Genomic DNA, 16,557 nt, shown 5'->3' with positions numbered 1-16,557 from the left:
AATGAGGTTTGCGGGATTATCAGCAGCCTACCACTACTTGGCGCTTGACACGAGCCAGAAAGCCAGAGTCAGCCCGGGTAGCAGCGCGTATGGGTGCATGTGCAAGGCGGATGGACGTGTTCCAAATGCCTCAGCTTTTCCGAGAGCGACCAGGCCCCCCCATCCGTCCGAGAGCGGTGATTTGTGCAATGGGTAGTCGACGCTGGCAGGCCAAACGGCCTTTCCATCATCGTGCAGGGGTTGGTGCGTGGCCCGCAAACCGCACACGAGCTGATATCGGAACAGAGATGAGATGAGACGAGACGAGACGAAACGAGACGAGGGTTTGGGTTTGGGCTTGGGTTTGGGCCCTCGTGCACCGCCTCGCATGTGCAAGCGCGTACTGTAAGTAGGGAGTAGGGTACACCGCCACTCGATGCTACCGCCGGCGGTGCCATGTGCCGTCCTACGCTGCTCGGCTCTATGCTGCTGTGTATACTATACCTGCTGCATTCGCCTGCTGCTAGCAGGATAGTAGGACTGTGTGCTGGTGATGGATGCATCGCTAGCAATACCTACCGGCTGGCTCAGACAAGTGCCGGACAGCGTCGGATGGCTGAGGGCAGAGGCAGGTGTGGCTGCTGTCGCCATGGCGAACCGTGGTTCCTCGGGTTGGTCGAGGCCAACCAAACATGGCCGTGTAATCATGGCAAAGAATGCGGGCGCCATGACGACAGGCTGTGCCGCCTTTCCGCTTTGGGGCGGGGGTGAATGTGGGGTAGTGCAGCAGGACCAATGCCCGCCGCTGCATTTGCCCTCTGCTCGTCTGCCCGTCTGCCCGCCGTCACGAGGGGCTGCTGGTACGGCGACGGGGTCGTCTGCCATGGCCATGACACAACCGTGACCGTACACGTCCGTTTGTCCTATCCAGCTCGACCAGCGCAGAGCACACGAGCATCCCCATGCCGCTGCTCAGCCCCAGCCGCTTCAGCCATCCAGCTGGAGCGCGTGCTTCCACTTGCCGAGTGCCTTTTCCGAGCATTTCCACCTCGCCAGCCCTGCTCCGCGTTATTTTCGTCCCTCGCCAGCCGGCCAGCATCCAAGCACCGCCCCTCGGCCAATCAGCGCCCGCTGCGCTAGCCCCTCCCCGGCCCTCGACTGCCAGACTCAGCACCAGCAGCGTCGTCAGAACAGCTTCGTCAACTATTAAAACGACTCCATTCCCCCTGATTCTAGCTGCAATCCATCCCACTTCGACACACGACTTTGCCCGTCATCAGGTGTCCAAGCAGCAGCTTTCCCATTTCCATTCCTCCCCCGTCTCCCCCATTCTCCCCATCCTAAACTTCAACATGGTTTCCCAATCCGTAAACAAGACCAACCTCCACCCTTCTGGTGTTCTGTGAGTCTGGCCCTTGTCTTCACATGCTGCGACCAAGAATCATCATGGCTGACTGTTTTTTTCTCTCTCTTTAGCCCCAGCAAAGGACACACCGAGATTGAAGAGGCACTCCACGACAAGGCACACATTGACTATGATCGTGTGGCCATTGTAAGTTTTCTTTTTCACCACAAAAATACTCACTCAAGATTCCAATGCTAACCGCAATCCCAATCCAGATTGCCAACCCTTCAGTCGCTGCTCTCTACGAAGATGCCCTGGTATACGAGACCGGTTCCGCCATCACAGCATCAGGCGCTCTCTCGGCATACTCAGGAGCCAAGACTGGCCGCTCACCCTCGGATAAGCGCATCGTCGAGGAAGACTCGTCAAAAAAGGATGTCTGGTGGGGCCCTGTCAACAAGCCAATGAAGACTGACGTAAGTCCTTTCCTCCGCACCCCATGTATGGTCGTTGCCTCTGTCCAAAAATCACGCGAATACGTAAAATTGCAAGCATTGGCTTGTGAAAGATCAAGGTCAAAACGTCATGCACGCTAGGCGCATACCCGAGGACCCTCACATCCTTGCACATGGCGCATGGTCTGGGGTTCTCGGCTTGCCCCACATTCTACCGATCGATTCCCTCTCGTTTGGGAATAACATCACGTGCTCCTTTTTCGTACCTGATCATGCAACTGTATACTGACATGGCTACCAGGTCTGGCGCATCAACCGTGAGCGTGCCATCGACTACCTCAACACCCGCAACCGCATCTACGTTGTCGACGGTTTCGCCGGCTGGGATGAGCGCTACAGGATACGCGTCCGCGTCGTCTGCGCTCGTGCCTACCATGCTCTCTTCATGCGCAACATGTTGATCCGCCCTTCGCGGGAAGAGCTTGAGCACTTCGAGCCCGACTACACCATCTACAATGCCGGTGCCTTCCCTGCCAACAGGTATACTAGCGGTATGACCTCTTCGACTTCCGTTGCCCTCAACTTTGCCGACAAGGAGATGGTCATCCTCGGTACCGAGTACGCCGGAGAGATGAAGAAGGGTATCTTCACTGTCCTCTACTACGAGATGCCCGTCAAGCACAACGTCCTCACTCTGCACTCCTCTGCCAACGAGGGTCAGGATGGCGACGTTACCGTTTTCTTCGGTCTGTCCGGAACTGGAAAGACGACCCTCTCTGCCGACCCCAAGCGTGCCTTGATCGGTGACGACGAGCACTGCTGGTCTGACACTGGTATCTTCAACATTGAGGGTGGTTGCTACGCCAAGTGCATTGGTCTCTCCGCCGAGAAGGAGCCTGATATTTTCGGTGCCATCCGCTTCGGCTCCATCCTCGAGAACGTTGTCTTCGACCCCGTCACCCGTGTTGTTGACTACGACGACGACACCCTGACCGAGAACACCCGCTGCGCCTACCCCATCGAGTACATTGAGAACACCAAGATCCCCTGCATCTCCAACCAGCACCCCAAGAACATTATCCTCCTTACGTGCGATGCCCGTGGTGTCCTTCCTCCAATCTCCAAGCTGACCCCCGAACAAACAATGTACCACTTCATCTCCGGCTACACCTCCAAAATGGCCGGTACCGAGCAAGGCATCACCGAGCCCCAAGCCACCTTCTCCACCTGCTTCGCCCAACCCTTCCTTGCCCTTCACCCCATGCGCTACGCCAAGATGCTCGCCGAGAAGATCCAACAACACAACGCCAACGCCTGGCTCCTCAACACCGGCTGGGTCGGCGCTGGTGCCACGACGGGCGGCAAGCGCTGCAGCCTCCGCTTCACCCGCGCCATCCTCGACGCCATCCACAACGGCGAGCTCGCCAACGCCGAGTACGAAAACTACGAGGTCTTCAACCTCCAGGTCCCCAAGAAGTGCTCGGGCGTCCCAGACGACCTGCTCAACCCCCGCAACAGCTGGAACGGCACCGCCAGCCTCCAGGACGAGGTGGAGAAGCTCGGCAGGCTCTTCATGGAGAACTTTAAGAAGTACGAGGACGAGGCTACCAAGGAGGTTATTGAGAGTGGTCCACATGTATGCTGCTGCCCCAAGCACTAAGCTGAGTTTTTCTCATGCTTTTAATTGTCCCTTGAATTTCTTCTTGATTTTCTTACGACTTTGTTTTACAGATTGTCTAGCGAATCCCCCTTTTTGTCCTTTTTGTTTGTTTTCTTCCTGTTAGGACGATAGATGGGGTCTCTTGTTTACCGTATCTTATCTCTTTTTTTTTTTGGTTTGGTTTGGGTTTGGATATTGGATTGGATTGGGATTGATGGGGAAGGAGGGAAGGGGAAAACAAAAATACCAGCATAAAGGTGTGCGATGTGCGAGGCAGATGAAAAGATGATGAAGTAATGGATTAGCTATGAGCCATTTTTTCTTCCATCTTTCTTTCTTCTTAGTAGGTCAATCGGGATATATGGTCGGGATATGTGGGATGGAGAAAATCTATCATGATTAAAGTTCATTGTTTGTATCTGACTTTGAAGACTTGTGATGCTTTTGACTCCTTTGTACCAAGCGACTAAGTATTACTCTTGTTATCAACACTTGTGCTTTTTACACTTGACATGAATGCGAGATAAATCGAACACGGCCATCTCTTTTTCTTTCCAATGGAAGAAAAATAAAACAATGCCTACTTTCTCCCAATCACTCCTCTCAGTCTTGACTCCACCTCATCCTCACTCATGGATTTACATCTTCACTTGGTACTATGTTTTTTCTTTTTGCCTGGCTGTCTGGCCTGATTTTGGCCCCTCTAATTCAAACACTGAATCTATCCTTTGCCTATCCCCCCCACTTCATTCACACTACACTCAGCATATTCCCATCCGGCGCCCCCCCCCCCTTGACCAATTTAAACCCACCAGGCTGCAAATACTGAAACACGTGCTTAGGATCATGTTTCCTCGATATCCGTATCAGTCTCTCTTTATTCTCCTTGGCATAACTTGCAATCGGATCCTGGAACTCTGACGCATAGTTCAAGTACACAAAGTGGTTGTCTAGGTTTCGCTTGTGGGCCTCGGCTTTGATGAGCTTGATTTTATTGGCAATGACGGCGTGGAATCTTGGTTCGTATTTGGGTTTGGTCCAGGCAGCGTTGAAATTTAGAATCAAGTAAGGACCGTTGGAGGCATCGATGGCCAGGGCGTTTCCGCCGTTCTTTTGCATGGCTTTGATTGCGCTTTTGGTAATGGGCTGGATGGCCATGATGAGCAGCATCTTTTCCACGTCGGCGATGGCGGCTTCTTGGGTGTAGAATGTATCGATTATGAAATCGAGTAATTGTCTGTCCATCCTCAGGCTGATTCCCCACCATGTTTGGTAGGCGCCTGGTCCGGGAGCCCCTTCGTTGAGAAGATTGGCCATTCCTGACATTGGGCGGAGACCGGTGGTGTCCTGGATGGCGGTGATGTTGTCCCAGCTAGAAAAGACTGGGGCATTGACAATTGGTTTGGCGTAGTGCAAGTTTGCGAAGGCGACTTTGCTGATGCCTGGGGCGCTGGCGAATGTCTCGTAACATTAGCACCATGTTTTAAGTTAGTGACAACCATGTAGACTTACAACAATCTGTGCAGCATCTTCATCCTTGACCGATCCCCTCACGGTGAATTCGTGAATCGCATCGAGAACAGCGGGAAAAGAGTTCTCCAAGTAGACGCGCTGACCTCCCCACATGTCGCTCAGCGGGAAAGCGTCTAGCTTGAAATTTGTCACAATTCCAAAGTTGTTGCCTCCGCCTCTCAACGCCCAATATAAATCAGGGTAGGATGATATGCTGATATCAATGGGAATGCCCGAGGCAGTCACCAGCTCGAAACTTGCTACATTGTCGCAAGCCCAACCGCGCTTGCTGGCGAAATGAGAAATTCCCCCTCCTAGAAGAAGACCAGGCACGCCGACTGGTGCCATCTTGACTACTCATTAGCAAGAAAACAATGCAGGAAATGACTGCATAAACTCACCCGACCTCCTGCAACACTAAGCCCGTCTTTTTCAATCGCAGTATACACATCTATCCAGCGAAGCCCCGGTCCAATATCCACGCTCTGCTTATCCGACGCTACTTCTACTTTCCTGAAATTCTCCATTGAAACAGTGATACCATCTTGAATACTAGAAGCCCCAGCCCACGCTGCGTGGCCGCCACCTTTCACCGCGAAGGAGCACTGGTACAATCTTGAGACGAGAACTACAGTAGACACATCTAGCGTCGACTTGGGCTTAAATACGCATGAGGGACGAAGTGCGCCTTGTTGGACTGACCAGTATGAGCTTGTAAAGTTGTTGTACGCAGTTGCGTTTTCAGGTAGAACTTGATCGGGACCGAAAAGTATAGATAGGGCTGTGCACTTGAGTTTTTGTCAGAACTCGGTACAGTTCTTTCGAAGTATGGACATAACTTGCAGCATGTGAACATTGCGCAGCTAAAAATCGCGAGCCAAGTGTAAGATCAGACGCTGGGATTTCCGAAACATCGACACCGATTTTTTCGAGGGCTGCAGTGACGTTGAAGTCTTGGGTTCGAAGATGGCGTTGCTGTCTTGGGCGGTTGTCCTTGCGGTAAGGGCTCCCAAGGGAAGCAGACTCTTAACTCTCATGTTGAATAGCTAGAGAAGAGCGCAATGGGGTTAGCAAAATTTCTTGTCCATGTCAAAGGCAGGTGGAGAATTAGATGACAAAAGGTTTCGTGGCTGGGCGCTTCTGGTATAAAGTGTTGACCTGCATGGCGAATACACCCCATATGCAGGTCCCTCAGAACATATGAGATTCGCCTGCATATGCGGTTGATTGGTGGATAGACGCTGTTGTACGAGGAAGGTGGATAGATGCTGCATGCGGCGTAGTTGAGAAATGGGTCTAGAAGTAGTCAAGCGGACGACCCCGGTTGGTGCCGTTCCTGGCCTGGTTTGCTAGCGGGGTTCAGTGACGCCTCAGAGGACTGAACACAACTGCTGGTTGTAATACAGCGTGAGCTGATATGTTAGGCAAGGGATGGAACTATGTCTATTGGCTAGCAGAATACAACTGGCGAAACGGGAACATGAAAGGGATGAGAGTGATGAAGGTTGTTAGCTGGTGGAAAAATCGCAAGTACTTACATACGTGCAGGGAACAAGATCCATCCATCTTCTGAGAATATCGCCAGACCTCGGATACCAGTAACAAATCAGCTACGGGATTAGGGAAATTTGGAAGACGAGCGTGATAGATTGGAAAATGCATTCGCAGCTAGTTCTAGCAGCCATCTACCATAGCATAGCAGTCAATCACCCACAACTGACAATCTAACGTGCAACTCAATCCCACATTCTGGCGCAACTCACAACTATACCGTGCCACAAAGCAGCATTCACCACCGCTTTAATCGCCTCCCTCCGCGCTTCCGCGGATATTAGTTCTGTGAAAGATGGCGCTCAAATGGGATTCCCAGTTCAGCCTGATTCCAACAACTTCCCCATATCCCCATATCCCTAGACTCAAGATACACGACTACATTCTACATCGAACCCTCCTCACTATCCCACCAGAACTGTACCCATCAAATAATACAAGCGCATCGTTTATGGTATGTACACGAAGAAATGCGATCTGATTAGTTGTAAGAACCTCTACTCTCACCAGCTGCAGCTGTGCTAAGATACTGGACGTGTCCGTCTTCGGTTATCGTTTGGTTACAGGACGAACACCGGGATTTCTACTGGATCACCTGTTTCTGCCATGGCTGATGAGGACTGCATGTAGAACATATGACGCAACAGGCGAACCAACTCCAAACTTCTCACATGATGCGTGATACTAGGATCGTAAGAAACTCTTCGTTAAGGACATTTAAAGAGCTAAAATGTGATTCAGGACGTGATCACCGCTTTGCTTTCTCAATCCACGCATGCCTCAAATCAGGGCCCCCGCATTCATCACAACCTCCTCTTTCCGGCGCCGAGCCTCGAGCCTCTTTTCTCTTTGTTCATAATAAGCCTCTCTCGCCAGTCTATGTTCTTCTTTCTTGACTTCATACTCTGCCTTGCGTCGCTCATATTCTCGCTGTCGCTTCTTCTCAGTCTTGATATCGTGTTTGATCTTCTTATGCTCGCTCGAAGAAATGTGCCATGGCTTGGACAGTACTTTTTGCTTGAATGTAGCCGTCTCTGCCCAGGCACGTGCTTCTTCATCCGTTGTTGTAACAAGAGAGACCCGCTTCAATTCCAGCTGCTTCATGCCTCTGAACTCGGATACTGTGCATTTGGCTTTAATGACGGATCCAATGTCCAAGGGTTGCTTGTCTACTGTAACATCAAAGACGCCAAGCCGACTGATGACTTCAACATTTTCAACCTCCGTGGGTGAGGAGGTATCAACGGGATTCTTCTCGGCTGGGAGCTCCCGCACAATCTTCAGCTCGATAATCGCTCCGCTTCCGTCATCGATGGTGAGGACCGTATACTTGAGGTTGATGTCATCGATGGCTACAACAACGCCGACTATGCGGACATATCGAATAGGGTGATTATGATAGAAGTAGATGCGCTGTCCTGCGGATGTCTCAGCGACAGTTGGGTATTACAAGACAGTGGCGGCTATCACCTTCAAAGTCCTTCTCGGACCGGAGAACATGCACATCGGCAACAGTGAGCTTCACCCATGTATTGAAGGTCGGAGATGCACCAAAGCAATAAGCGGGATACAGTCGGTAGGGGCGCGTCGGCCGGAGCGTTGACATGTCATATTGTGGTGACAATGCCCAAGGTGGGATGGAAGCGAGGTTCACGCGACGCGAAACGAGGCACGCCCCGTTTACGCTATCACGTGATTCTCTCTCGAGTCCAGGGACTTAACTTGTTTAGTAAACCCCCACCTTACCGGATGATCCGCGCACTTGGGCTCACCATAGGCACACATGCATGCGCCTCACTATGCCACACCATCCGACACTGCCGCTACCAAGACCGGGGCTTGCGCAGACTTGCAGGGAGCAATCCAGGCTTTTCGGATCGCGAAAAAGTCAGCTTTGGGCCCTAGGTACCCTCTTCCTGCCACGCAACTTTCTCCTTCCAGATGTTGGGCGGCAAGCATGATTCAGGATCCACCCGACCACGACAGAACCAGCGCACCTCAACACCGCCGTTTCGTCGTCCACCGCAAAAAAAGCAATGAAATCGGCCCACTGAATATTGTGCTAGACCCGCGATGCAGTCAGGGCTGCCGATGATGCGCGTCCCCACCAAGCGCCCGGCATGATGCTGTCTTCCGCGACCAGTTAGCTCCATATGCAGCAAGCTTCGGAGCTATCCCAGCTCTTTGTAGAGCTTCCAAGGCCATAGTCCGCCCAGTTCATAAGCAAGGTAGCAGCCCTGTGTTGCGCGCCCGACGACTGCTGGCTCCCAATCCTCTTCTCTCCTCGAGTTCCGGCTTTTTCGGATCGCACTACTAACCCTACCATTTTACAGCAAATCGCATAGTCGCTTCGTTATTGTGAGGACTCGTTAATCCCATCCCATCCTCTGTCCGCCTCTGCCCTCACTAGTTAGCGCAATGCGATTCCTTACGCCATGGAGCCTGTTCTTGTCGTCGCTGACGGTCTGTACTGCGGAGCCGATCGCAAAGCCAGAAGCTATACCGCAACAGTACACAAATAATGCACCTTTCTCTGGCGCCGTGTATATTGTGAATCCAGAGGGACAGCAAGTTGTCGCACAAGATCAGAATTTGTGTCCATCGTCCGCCTCAGTAAGCTGTAGTAATGTCGACCACCCTAGTTGGTAAGTAGTAGAAGAAGCATGTACAAAAGTGGTCCCTTTGCTGATCAGGACCAGGTGTTGCCCGTCAAATTACCAATGCGCCGTTCCCGCCAACTCCAACGGATTGATTGGCTGTTGTCCAAACGGAAATCAGTGTGGAGGAGTCGTCAACGTTGCGCAAATCACTACTGTGACGGTATATCCTCAGCAGCAAACAGTCTACGCTGTGCCACCTCAGACCACGGTGTACCACCAGCCAAACCCTGCCCAAGGTGGCTTCTGCGCCACCGTCACTATGAATGGGCCCGACCTACCAAGAGCTGGACAGGGATCATGTGGCACAATCTTGATCGTTGCGGGAGCCCCAAGCTTGAAGGTGCTGAGCGCGGGTGCGGGCATCGTTGCATTCTTTATGCATTTTGCGTTAGGGAGAATGTTCAACGGAGCATAATCAGATAGACAGTAACCGCGATTACGATTTTACGAATTACGAATACATGTACTTCGATCACAGGTTACCCATCTTTGCATCTTCTTCATCATCCTTTGGTACCTTGATCAAAAGAGGTACCGAAACAGCATTCAGGTGCCGGAAAGCCTATCCAAAAAGTTGTCAGCAGTCTATTTCATGTTAACAAATTTCCAATCAAACTCACATTCGCAATCACATTCTCAGGCAACTTCCCATTCCACTTGTCCTCAAGCTTCTCAATCTTGCCTTCGCTATCCAAATGAATCACAACCTCACTCTGAATAACCTGCTCTTTGCCAATCCCCTTGACCACATATCTCGTCTTGAGATCCATCAGAATAGGGTTCCCTGCATCCTTGACCTGGTGCTCCAACCGCTCGATTTCCGAAAACGCGGCTTTGAGTCCGTACCACTGCGCGGCATACTTGCTGCGGCCCTGGGCAATAGTAAGAGGGTCCACAAAGGTGGCGTCGTCGCGCCACAGCGATAGTTTGCGTAACGAAGGACGCCCGGCGAACAGGTCTAGTACCGAGCGCACGACCGTTTTCTGCGAGTCACTCAGGGTAACGCCAGGTGCGGTTTGCACGTCCTTGGTCTCGATGTTGATGTTTGAAGCTGAGGTCGCCATGGTTGCTCTGCTGGGTCTGAGAATGCGGGTGCACGCGGGTGTTGTAAATGTTCTGAGTGTTTGGCTAGGAGCTGGGCGGATGTAGCTTAGCATTGTGAGAAAGTAAGTGAGATTTGCCGGGGTAAGAGATACGAATTAAATATATGCCGTTGTGTCCAAGAGACTTCTTTTTTGGGGGGATTGCCCCGACCACGTGCGTGTGTGAAATGCGTCATATCGAGATTGAGAACGATGTGTTGCTTTGTTAGGGGGGCGTTCTTTGGTTGCGCAATGCGTCTTCATCGATGCTGGTGGTGGGATGCATTCGTGTGGAAATAGTCATGACGCCATCGGTCTTCCCAGGTGAGATTGAGCCAGACGATCTCGAGAACGCGGGGGATTTCGCGAGCGAGAATCGACTCCCGATGTTGGATTGTGCATGTAACCTGTGTCATACTGTATCTTTTTATAATACAGCTTGTGCCCTGATATCTTCTGTACGTTGGAGCTGTTACGATTGTATCGATGGTTTCCCTTCGGCACTTTCTCGTTGCAATTTGCTCGTGTCATGTGAAGATCTGACTTCAAGCATTGCACCCGTAGATCTGAACATTCTAATATACAATCATTTACTGCACATGGCCTGCGGTAGCGACATCCAATATCCGATTCTCCAGACCAGGTACATGAATGCATTCGATACCATTTTCCTCTAATTTCTTCCTTCCCTGATTCTCGCCAACGAACTTTTCTGGCTCCTTGACGCCTAGGTAGACCCTCTTAATTTTTTGCTCTCCATTTGCCCCCTTGCTTCTGATGATCCGGTCTGTGCACGGCAGGTTGCCACTTAGTCGAAGATTGCAAGGCTCCATGGTAGTGTATATGGAGGTATTTGGAGGAAGGGCTTCGCCAACCCGTTCTTCTGGCAAGTTGTGTTCTTTGGCAAACTTCAAAAGACAGCATTGCTCTGCATGCGTGTTACCCTCGCATTCTAGAGTGTAGCCCCTTGATAAGATCGTGCCAGTATCTGCGTCGACCAATAAGGCTCCCACTCGAAAGTTTGAGGGCTTTGGAGGTGATTCTTGCGCTTGATCAAGGGCTAAGCGCATGTACTGGAGGTGGTCGTTGGGATCTGGGCCGGCCATAGGAGGCACCGGGCCATCCCAGTCGAGTAATGTTGACATTTTGGGTGAGGGGAGATGAGTGAAATAATGCGTGTTCTAGTCAACAGATGATAGAGAGAACAGTGGGGCTAGTAGTTAGCTCCGCTAAGTCCGGGCTCACTGTCGCGTCGCGTCCCTTGATTCACCAACCTAACACTGCCTCACTTCTCATACCAACACAACAACAATCAAACAACATGGCGAAGAAACAACGCAAAACCACAGAGGCAGAAGATCCCATGGAAGAAGACTTCCCCAACGATCATGACAGCGAGGGCGAAGAGCATGATCTTGGTGACGAAGGCCCACCTACTATTGACCCATATGAGGTTCTGGGCCTTGAGTCTCAAGCAACAGCGGATGATGTGAAAAAAGCATATCGCAAAATGGCACTCAAGTGTCATCCAGGTACGCTCTCTCGTTAGGTATTTGGCTCCTCCCTTACTGACGACTGCAGATAAGGCTGCGCCCGATGAGAAAGAAGCCGCCAACAAGGCCTTTCAAGAGATCGCATTCGCGTACGCAGTACTTTCCGACGACCGAAGGCGTAAGCGTTACGATCTTACCGGCAGCACAGCGGAGACCCTGGAAGACGATGAAGACTTTAACTGGCTTGACTTCTTCCGCGAGCAGTTTAGGAATATCATCAACGAAGAAACTATCAGTAAGATTTCGGATGAATACAAAGGCAGCGAAGAGGAGCGCAAGGACTTGATCAACGCATTCAAGAAGACCAAGGGCAATCTGAACAAAGTATACGATATTGTCATGCTATCCGATATCTTGGTGGACGACGAGCGGTTCAGGAAGATTCTAGACGAAGAGATCGCCAATGGCACGGTTAGCTCATATCCTGCGTATGAGAAAGAGACGGACGAGACTCGCGAAAAAGCCAAGGATGCAGAGAGGAAGAGACGCGAAGCCTTTGACAAGCAGCAGGCTCAGGAACAAGAAGAGAGGGCAGAGCCTACCAAAGGAAAAGCAAAGGCGAAAGCAAAGCCCAAGAGCAAGAAGAGCGGCACAGATGACATGGCAGGACTAGCAGCTCTAATCCAACAACGACAAAAGGCACGAGCAGGCAACTTCTTTGATTCTCTTGAGGCCAAGTATGCGCCTAAATCACGAGGCTCCAAGCGATCCACACCCATGGAGGAACCGCCTGAGGAACTATTCGAAGCCAACCGAAAGAAGCAGAAAACGAGCAGTCGGCCGAAAAAGAAAGCCAAGCAAGAGAGTGAAGATGAGGTGATGGAGTCTGGGGAAGAGGATATTGGCGATTCTGAGGAAGAGAAAACGCCACCCCCGAAGAAGACAAGAGCGAAGCGGAAGGTGGCGCGTGGGCGGGCTTAGCATTTGTGTCAGCTCAAACCCTATTTTACGAGAAATTGTCACAGTGATGGACGCAAGGAGTTCAGAATGAGATACACCATCCATATCCTACTGCAAGAGAGAAACTTTGGAATGGCGGTGTAGTTATTCTGGGAACAAAGATACCCAGGTGCCGAAGGGTACCAGCTTTATGGTGAATTTAACTACCGAGAAGATCATTCTGTCATGTCCAGACTTTGAATCCTATCCTGAATACGAGCTGTCATGGGTATTCATAATAAATTTCCCTTTTACATTTGATTGGTTCCACCAAGCTGTGCATTCTTCACGTTTGCCTTATCTATTTTCTTCCACTCCCATACCGTGTTCTATATCCGACTTTGATTTTACATGAAAGTTGCCTGAAAATCGCACATGCAATCTTTGTCATCCATATCTCAGTACGTTGCTTGGTGGGTCAATCGAGCCGTTCAAGTATGTGTTAAGCAGAGGCTACGCACCTTCTTCAAGACTTTTACAGCAGTGACTCTGTTTCACACAAAGTTCAATAAGGCAGCTGAAAAAGACTTAGCACATCGTAATTGCCTCTGCCATGCTTGACTAAACTAGAGTTTCTACTTTAGCATTGCAGTCACTACCTTGCCTATGTCATCTCATACATAAAAAAACATCTGCTAGTAGGCTTTCTAGTTCCGCACGCGCTTCACATTCACGGTTTACCATTACATCTTCTTCCCTCTCATTCACATTACTTGAGCGTACCCCGATAGTCACTACAGTGACAAAAGCTGCACCACTACCAACGAAACGAACGAAAACCATAAATGGTTGAGCAGTGAAAAGACACTTTTCAGGTTTTGTGGGGACTTGTGAATTCAACTCCAGGTTCATTCACTCTACAAAAGCCTATCAGCAGCTGATAACCTCACTTTCTCTGTCACTCCGCACATAAAACCCGGAAGAAACGAACGATTTCGATTCGTCGAAAGTCCGAGAAAGCAGTCGTCGATACTCTCCTTACCATGGTGAATAGAAGAAAGATCGAAGCCAAGGTGAGTTTGCTCTTAGCGTCACTAAGACATAAATTGACAGAACCTTACCAGATGAGCTTTCCTGATCGACCACTCAACACCAATCCATATAGATTCATAGCACCAATGGCCCAGATGACCTCATCGCCAGACGCCTCTACAAATGAAACGAACGACGCGGAGACCAGCGTAAGCACACCACATCACAACAACCAGTGGCAATATCCCAGCAACGTTCGAATGATGAACATGAACGAGCCGCCCAACCAGGCCACCAGCTCACCAACTCTCGAGCCCCCAATCGACTTCCCTTCTCCTTCCCTCCGACCAACCACACCGACACCCGCACCACCACATCCACCTCCACCTACATGCTGCGAAACCACCAACGCCGAAATCAACCGCCTCCTCTCCGGCCTCCTCCAACACGTCTTGCAATCGAACCCACACCTCCTCCCCCCCTTCCCGCACACCACGAAGTACCTGACCAGCAAGCACATCAACGACATCGCACACGCCATGTGGAACGTAGCCTTCACGCACGGCGACCTGCTGCAGCGCGCCTGCCAGTACGGAGCCATGTTTTCGCCGCTCAAGCTTGCAGCCCTGGCGAAGCTGAATTTCCTGCCGAGTTGGTGGTTCTTTCGCGATTTGGCAGTGAAGGGGCTGAAGCATATGGGGTGGAACGTCGTGGATAACGAAATGGAGGAGACGTGGGAGGAGGCTTTGGAGTGGTGTATTGAGGTGAGTCGGAGGAAGGGTGAGGGGTCGAAAAAAGAGGAAAATCAGGGTCGATAAGGTCGTGTGGGAGAAGTGGGTTGAATGGCTTTTTTTTTTGAACGGGTGAAACTGGGGATCTTGATTGGGGGGGGGGGGGGGGGGGGTAGGGAGCGTGGGTTTCGGGAGTCGGAGTATTTGGTGGCTTGGTAGAGATGGCTTGTGGTAGTTATGGGCTTTGGTTCGATACGAAGGGCGTGCGATACATGAGAATTAAGCTTGATCATAACACTAACAACGTATGAACGCCATGTGACAAAGTCCCCATCGTTAGAGTTATGTTCACAAAGAAAAAACATCGAAATTAGGCATGTTCGTAAGTAAAATTAAATACGGATATTTCACTCAGGTATTCGAAATCTTCCAAGACTAAAAACACCGCCTCTGGAAAGGTTGTTATGGAAGCTGGCCCGCAGCTCGAGTTTCGGGGGTCCTTCGGATTCCTGGTGTACTGACACCGTCTGTAAGATCTGGCCGTCTGGCGTAGTATGGGTCATTATGTCGTCTTCAATGTCAATTTTCGGAGTCCGTGGGGCACCGCCCCAGCCCGCTGGAGCAGGCCCTGTAACATGCGAAGTCATGATTCCCATTTCTGTAGGCACGAGATCCGATACGCTCAGGCTGCGGCGGTAATTGCGGCCTTTACTGGTGTATTCGAAGGATGTGCTTTGCTCATAGGGTGCGTCTGCGAAGCCGAGAAGTTGCAATATGTGGTGTACTAGTGGTCGGTAGGTTGCGATGCTGCTTGCAACAATTCCTATACCGGGCTCCACTGTGCTCCATATGGCGACATCGGTCGTGGCATCTGGAAAACGCCGTTAGCAAATGGAAGGCCATTGTTGTATATGATGGAGAACGGAAACGCATACAGAGAAAATCAGGGCCGTCATAAAGTGTGTGTATGTATCCCATGCGGACAACGGTACCTGTACTCCCACTAACCGCTGATTAGCACTTTGTAAGCTGACGGTACGGACAACTTACATAGCAGCAAACGCAAGGATACACGCAACCAAAATCTTGGTCTTCGTCTTCATGTTCAGGCCCCAGACCATCCAAAAAGGAAGCAATCCCAATATCCAATCGGCCACGGCGTTGATGGCGGCGAGAGCATAACTGATGCCTAGGGTTGGGCCTTTTGATATACATTTGCTTGAAGCAGGATGTATCTCCCAGAATGCCGAGACTAAAGATTATCAACAAAGATCCAGGAAAACCTCTGAATCAGAGCTTACCAGGAGAACACTGGAGCATGACCAAGAACAGGTAAATCAAGCAGCACAGGACAGTACCTCCCATCAGTATCCTTATACACCAGATGTGATTTCGGCTGACTGCGACTCGGAGATAGAAGTATCCAATGGAAAACTTGAGAAGACAGTTGGTCACGACGTACATGACTTCACACAGGTACCAAAACTATCTTGAGTCAGTAGGTGGGGTTGAGACGGTAAGCAAAGGACTGACTAGTAGTGCGGTCTTTGCATCCTCATCGCTTAGATGCCATCTATGCTGACCAGTTCCATGTACCGCTGCAGCGATCTGGAAGCAGAGGTAAATGGTAAATACGACCTGGAGAGTTCGATTAGTATCGCAGCTTTATTAGGCGAGCAGTGTACGTACTTGTGTCGCAACCATGTACGAGTCATCTTTTCCCCATGTTGTTCTCAGGCATAGGCGTACATAGAATCGCAAGCAGACGGTGACCCATGTCAACACGAAGAAAAGGGTTGCTACAGCGAGGACCTCTTGCCTCCGATTATCCGACGTCATGGTGGTGTAGCTCTTTGTTCAATTAGTATCGTTAGTTGTCGAGCTTTGTGGATCACGCGTCGTCTCATGATTCGCTAGAAGAGGTCCATGTTAGAAGGAAGTGTTTTCTTTTCCAAGAGGATTCTGAGGGTACAAGATGGGGACATGAGGACGAGTAGCAGGGTTATTAGCCAGACACTAAGGCCTCGGTTTCTTTACCGCATGACCCAGCCAAGCGGTACATTGCTTGGACTAGGATCGCAGAGGCGCTGTGGACCTCGGGGGCCTAGTAACGGAGAT

The 16,557-nt window shown here is 50.8% G+C and overlaps 10 protein-coding genes across 10 annotated transcripts; 4 read left to right on the top strand and 6 right to left on the bottom strand.

Annotated features, from left to right (window-relative positions):
- Window positions 1–33: 33 nt before the first annotated feature.
- PSV08DRAFT_374177 (uncharacterized protein) lies at window positions 34–870 on the bottom strand (the record flags this gene model as incomplete). Its single annotated transcript, XM_014225368.1, has 2 exons — window positions 34–382; window positions 479–870. 2 exons carry the CDS (start codon window positions 868–870, stop codon window positions 34–36), a joined length of 741 nt encoding a protein of 246 aa, XP_014080843.1.
- A 360-nt stretch (window positions 871–1,230) lies between these two features.
- PSV08DRAFT_230160 (ATP-utilizing phosphoenolpyruvate carboxykinase) lies at window positions 1,231–3,847 on the top strand. The gene is made up of 4 exons (XM_014225367.2): window positions 1,231–1,381; window positions 1,456–1,531; window positions 1,600–1,800; window positions 2,081–3,847. The coding sequence occupies exons 1-4, from the start codon at window positions 1,332–1,334 to the stop codon at window positions 3,437–3,439; spliced, it is 1,686 nt and encodes a 561-aa protein (XP_014080842.1). The 5' UTR covers window positions 1,231–1,331; the 3' UTR covers window positions 3,440–3,847.
- Window positions 3,848–4,189: 342 nt separating this feature from the next.
- PSV08DRAFT_365614 (uncharacterized protein) lies at window positions 4,190–5,988 on the bottom strand (the record flags this gene model as incomplete). The annotated part of the gene is made up of 4 exons (XM_014225366.1): window positions 4,190–4,900; window positions 4,952–5,299; window positions 5,353–5,739; window positions 5,872–5,988. 4 exons carry the CDS (start codon window positions 5,986–5,988, stop codon window positions 4,190–4,192), a joined length of 1,563 nt encoding a protein of 520 aa, XP_014080841.1.
- Window positions 5,989–7,188: 1,200 nt separating this feature from the next.
- PSV08DRAFT_404994 (uncharacterized protein) lies at window positions 7,189–8,108 on the bottom strand (the record flags this gene model as incomplete). The annotated part of the gene is made up of 2 exons (XM_014225365.1): window positions 7,189–7,920; window positions 7,973–8,108. The coding sequence occupies 2 exons, from the start codon at window positions 8,106–8,108 to the stop codon at window positions 7,283–7,285; spliced, it is 774 nt and encodes a 257-aa protein (XP_014080840.1). The 3' UTR covers window positions 7,189–7,282.
- A 646-nt stretch (window positions 8,109–8,754) lies between these two features.
- Window positions 8,755–9,635, top strand: PSV08DRAFT_365612 (uncharacterized protein). Its single transcript, XM_014225364.1, has 2 exons — window positions 8,755–9,147; window positions 9,202–9,635. Exons 1-2 carry the CDS (start codon window positions 8,921–8,923, stop codon window positions 9,575–9,577), a joined length of 603 nt encoding a protein of 200 aa, XP_014080839.1. The 5' UTR covers window positions 8,755–8,920; the 3' UTR covers window positions 9,578–9,635.
- PSV08DRAFT_374172 (SnoaL-2 domain-containing protein) lies at window positions 9,635–10,319 on the bottom strand (the record flags this gene model as incomplete). The annotated part of the gene is made up of 2 exons (XM_014225363.2): window positions 9,635–9,724; window positions 9,783–10,319. The coding sequence occupies 2 exons, from the start codon at window positions 10,317–10,319 to the stop codon at window positions 9,635–9,637; spliced, it is 627 nt and encodes a 208-aa protein (XP_014080838.2).
- A 515-nt stretch (window positions 10,320–10,834) lies between these two features.
- Window positions 10,835–11,389, bottom strand: PSV08DRAFT_331349 (cytidine deaminase-like protein; the record flags this gene model as incomplete). Its single annotated transcript, XM_014225362.2, has 1 exon — window positions 10,835–11,389. One exon carries the CDS (start codon window positions 11,387–11,389, stop codon window positions 10,835–10,837), a length of 555 nt encoding a protein of 184 aa, XP_014080837.1.
- Window positions 11,390–11,519: 130 nt separating this feature from the next.
- PSV08DRAFT_404991 (uncharacterized protein) lies at window positions 11,520–12,914 on the top strand. Its single transcript, XM_014225361.1, has 2 exons — window positions 11,520–11,776; window positions 11,826–12,914. Exons 1-2 carry the CDS (start codon window positions 11,566–11,568, stop codon window positions 12,716–12,718), a joined length of 1,104 nt encoding a protein of 367 aa, XP_014080836.1. The 5' UTR covers window positions 11,520–11,565; the 3' UTR covers window positions 12,719–12,914.
- Window positions 12,915–13,719: 805 nt separating this feature from the next.
- PSV08DRAFT_251375 (uncharacterized protein) lies at window positions 13,720–14,526 on the top strand (the record flags this gene model as incomplete). The annotated part of the gene is made up of 2 exons (XM_014225360.2): window positions 13,720–13,749; window positions 13,801–14,526. The coding sequence occupies 2 exons, from the start codon at window positions 13,720–13,722 to the stop codon at window positions 14,524–14,526; spliced, it is 756 nt and encodes a 251-aa protein (XP_014080835.2).
- A 320-nt stretch (window positions 14,527–14,846) lies between these two features.
- On the bottom strand, window positions 14,847–16,278 carry PSV08DRAFT_188405 (uncharacterized protein; the record flags this gene model as incomplete). The annotated part of the gene is made up of 6 exons (XM_014225359.1): window positions 14,847–15,310; window positions 15,375–15,442; window positions 15,490–15,691; window positions 15,741–15,924; window positions 15,973–16,077; window positions 16,129–16,278. 6 exons carry the CDS (start codon window positions 16,276–16,278, stop codon window positions 14,847–14,849), a joined length of 1,173 nt encoding a protein of 390 aa, XP_014080834.1.
- Window positions 16,279–16,557: the final 279 nt, after the last annotated feature.

The sequence above is a fragment of the Bipolaris maydis genome (assembly GCF_028858645.1).
Source record: "Bipolaris maydis strain C4 unplaced genomic scaffold PSV08scaffold_15, whole genome shotgun sequence".
NCBI lineage: Eukaryota > Fungi > Ascomycota > Dothideomycetes > Pleosporales > Pleosporaceae > Bipolaris > Bipolaris maydis.
This window is presented reverse-complemented; position numbering and strand designations above follow the sequence as displayed.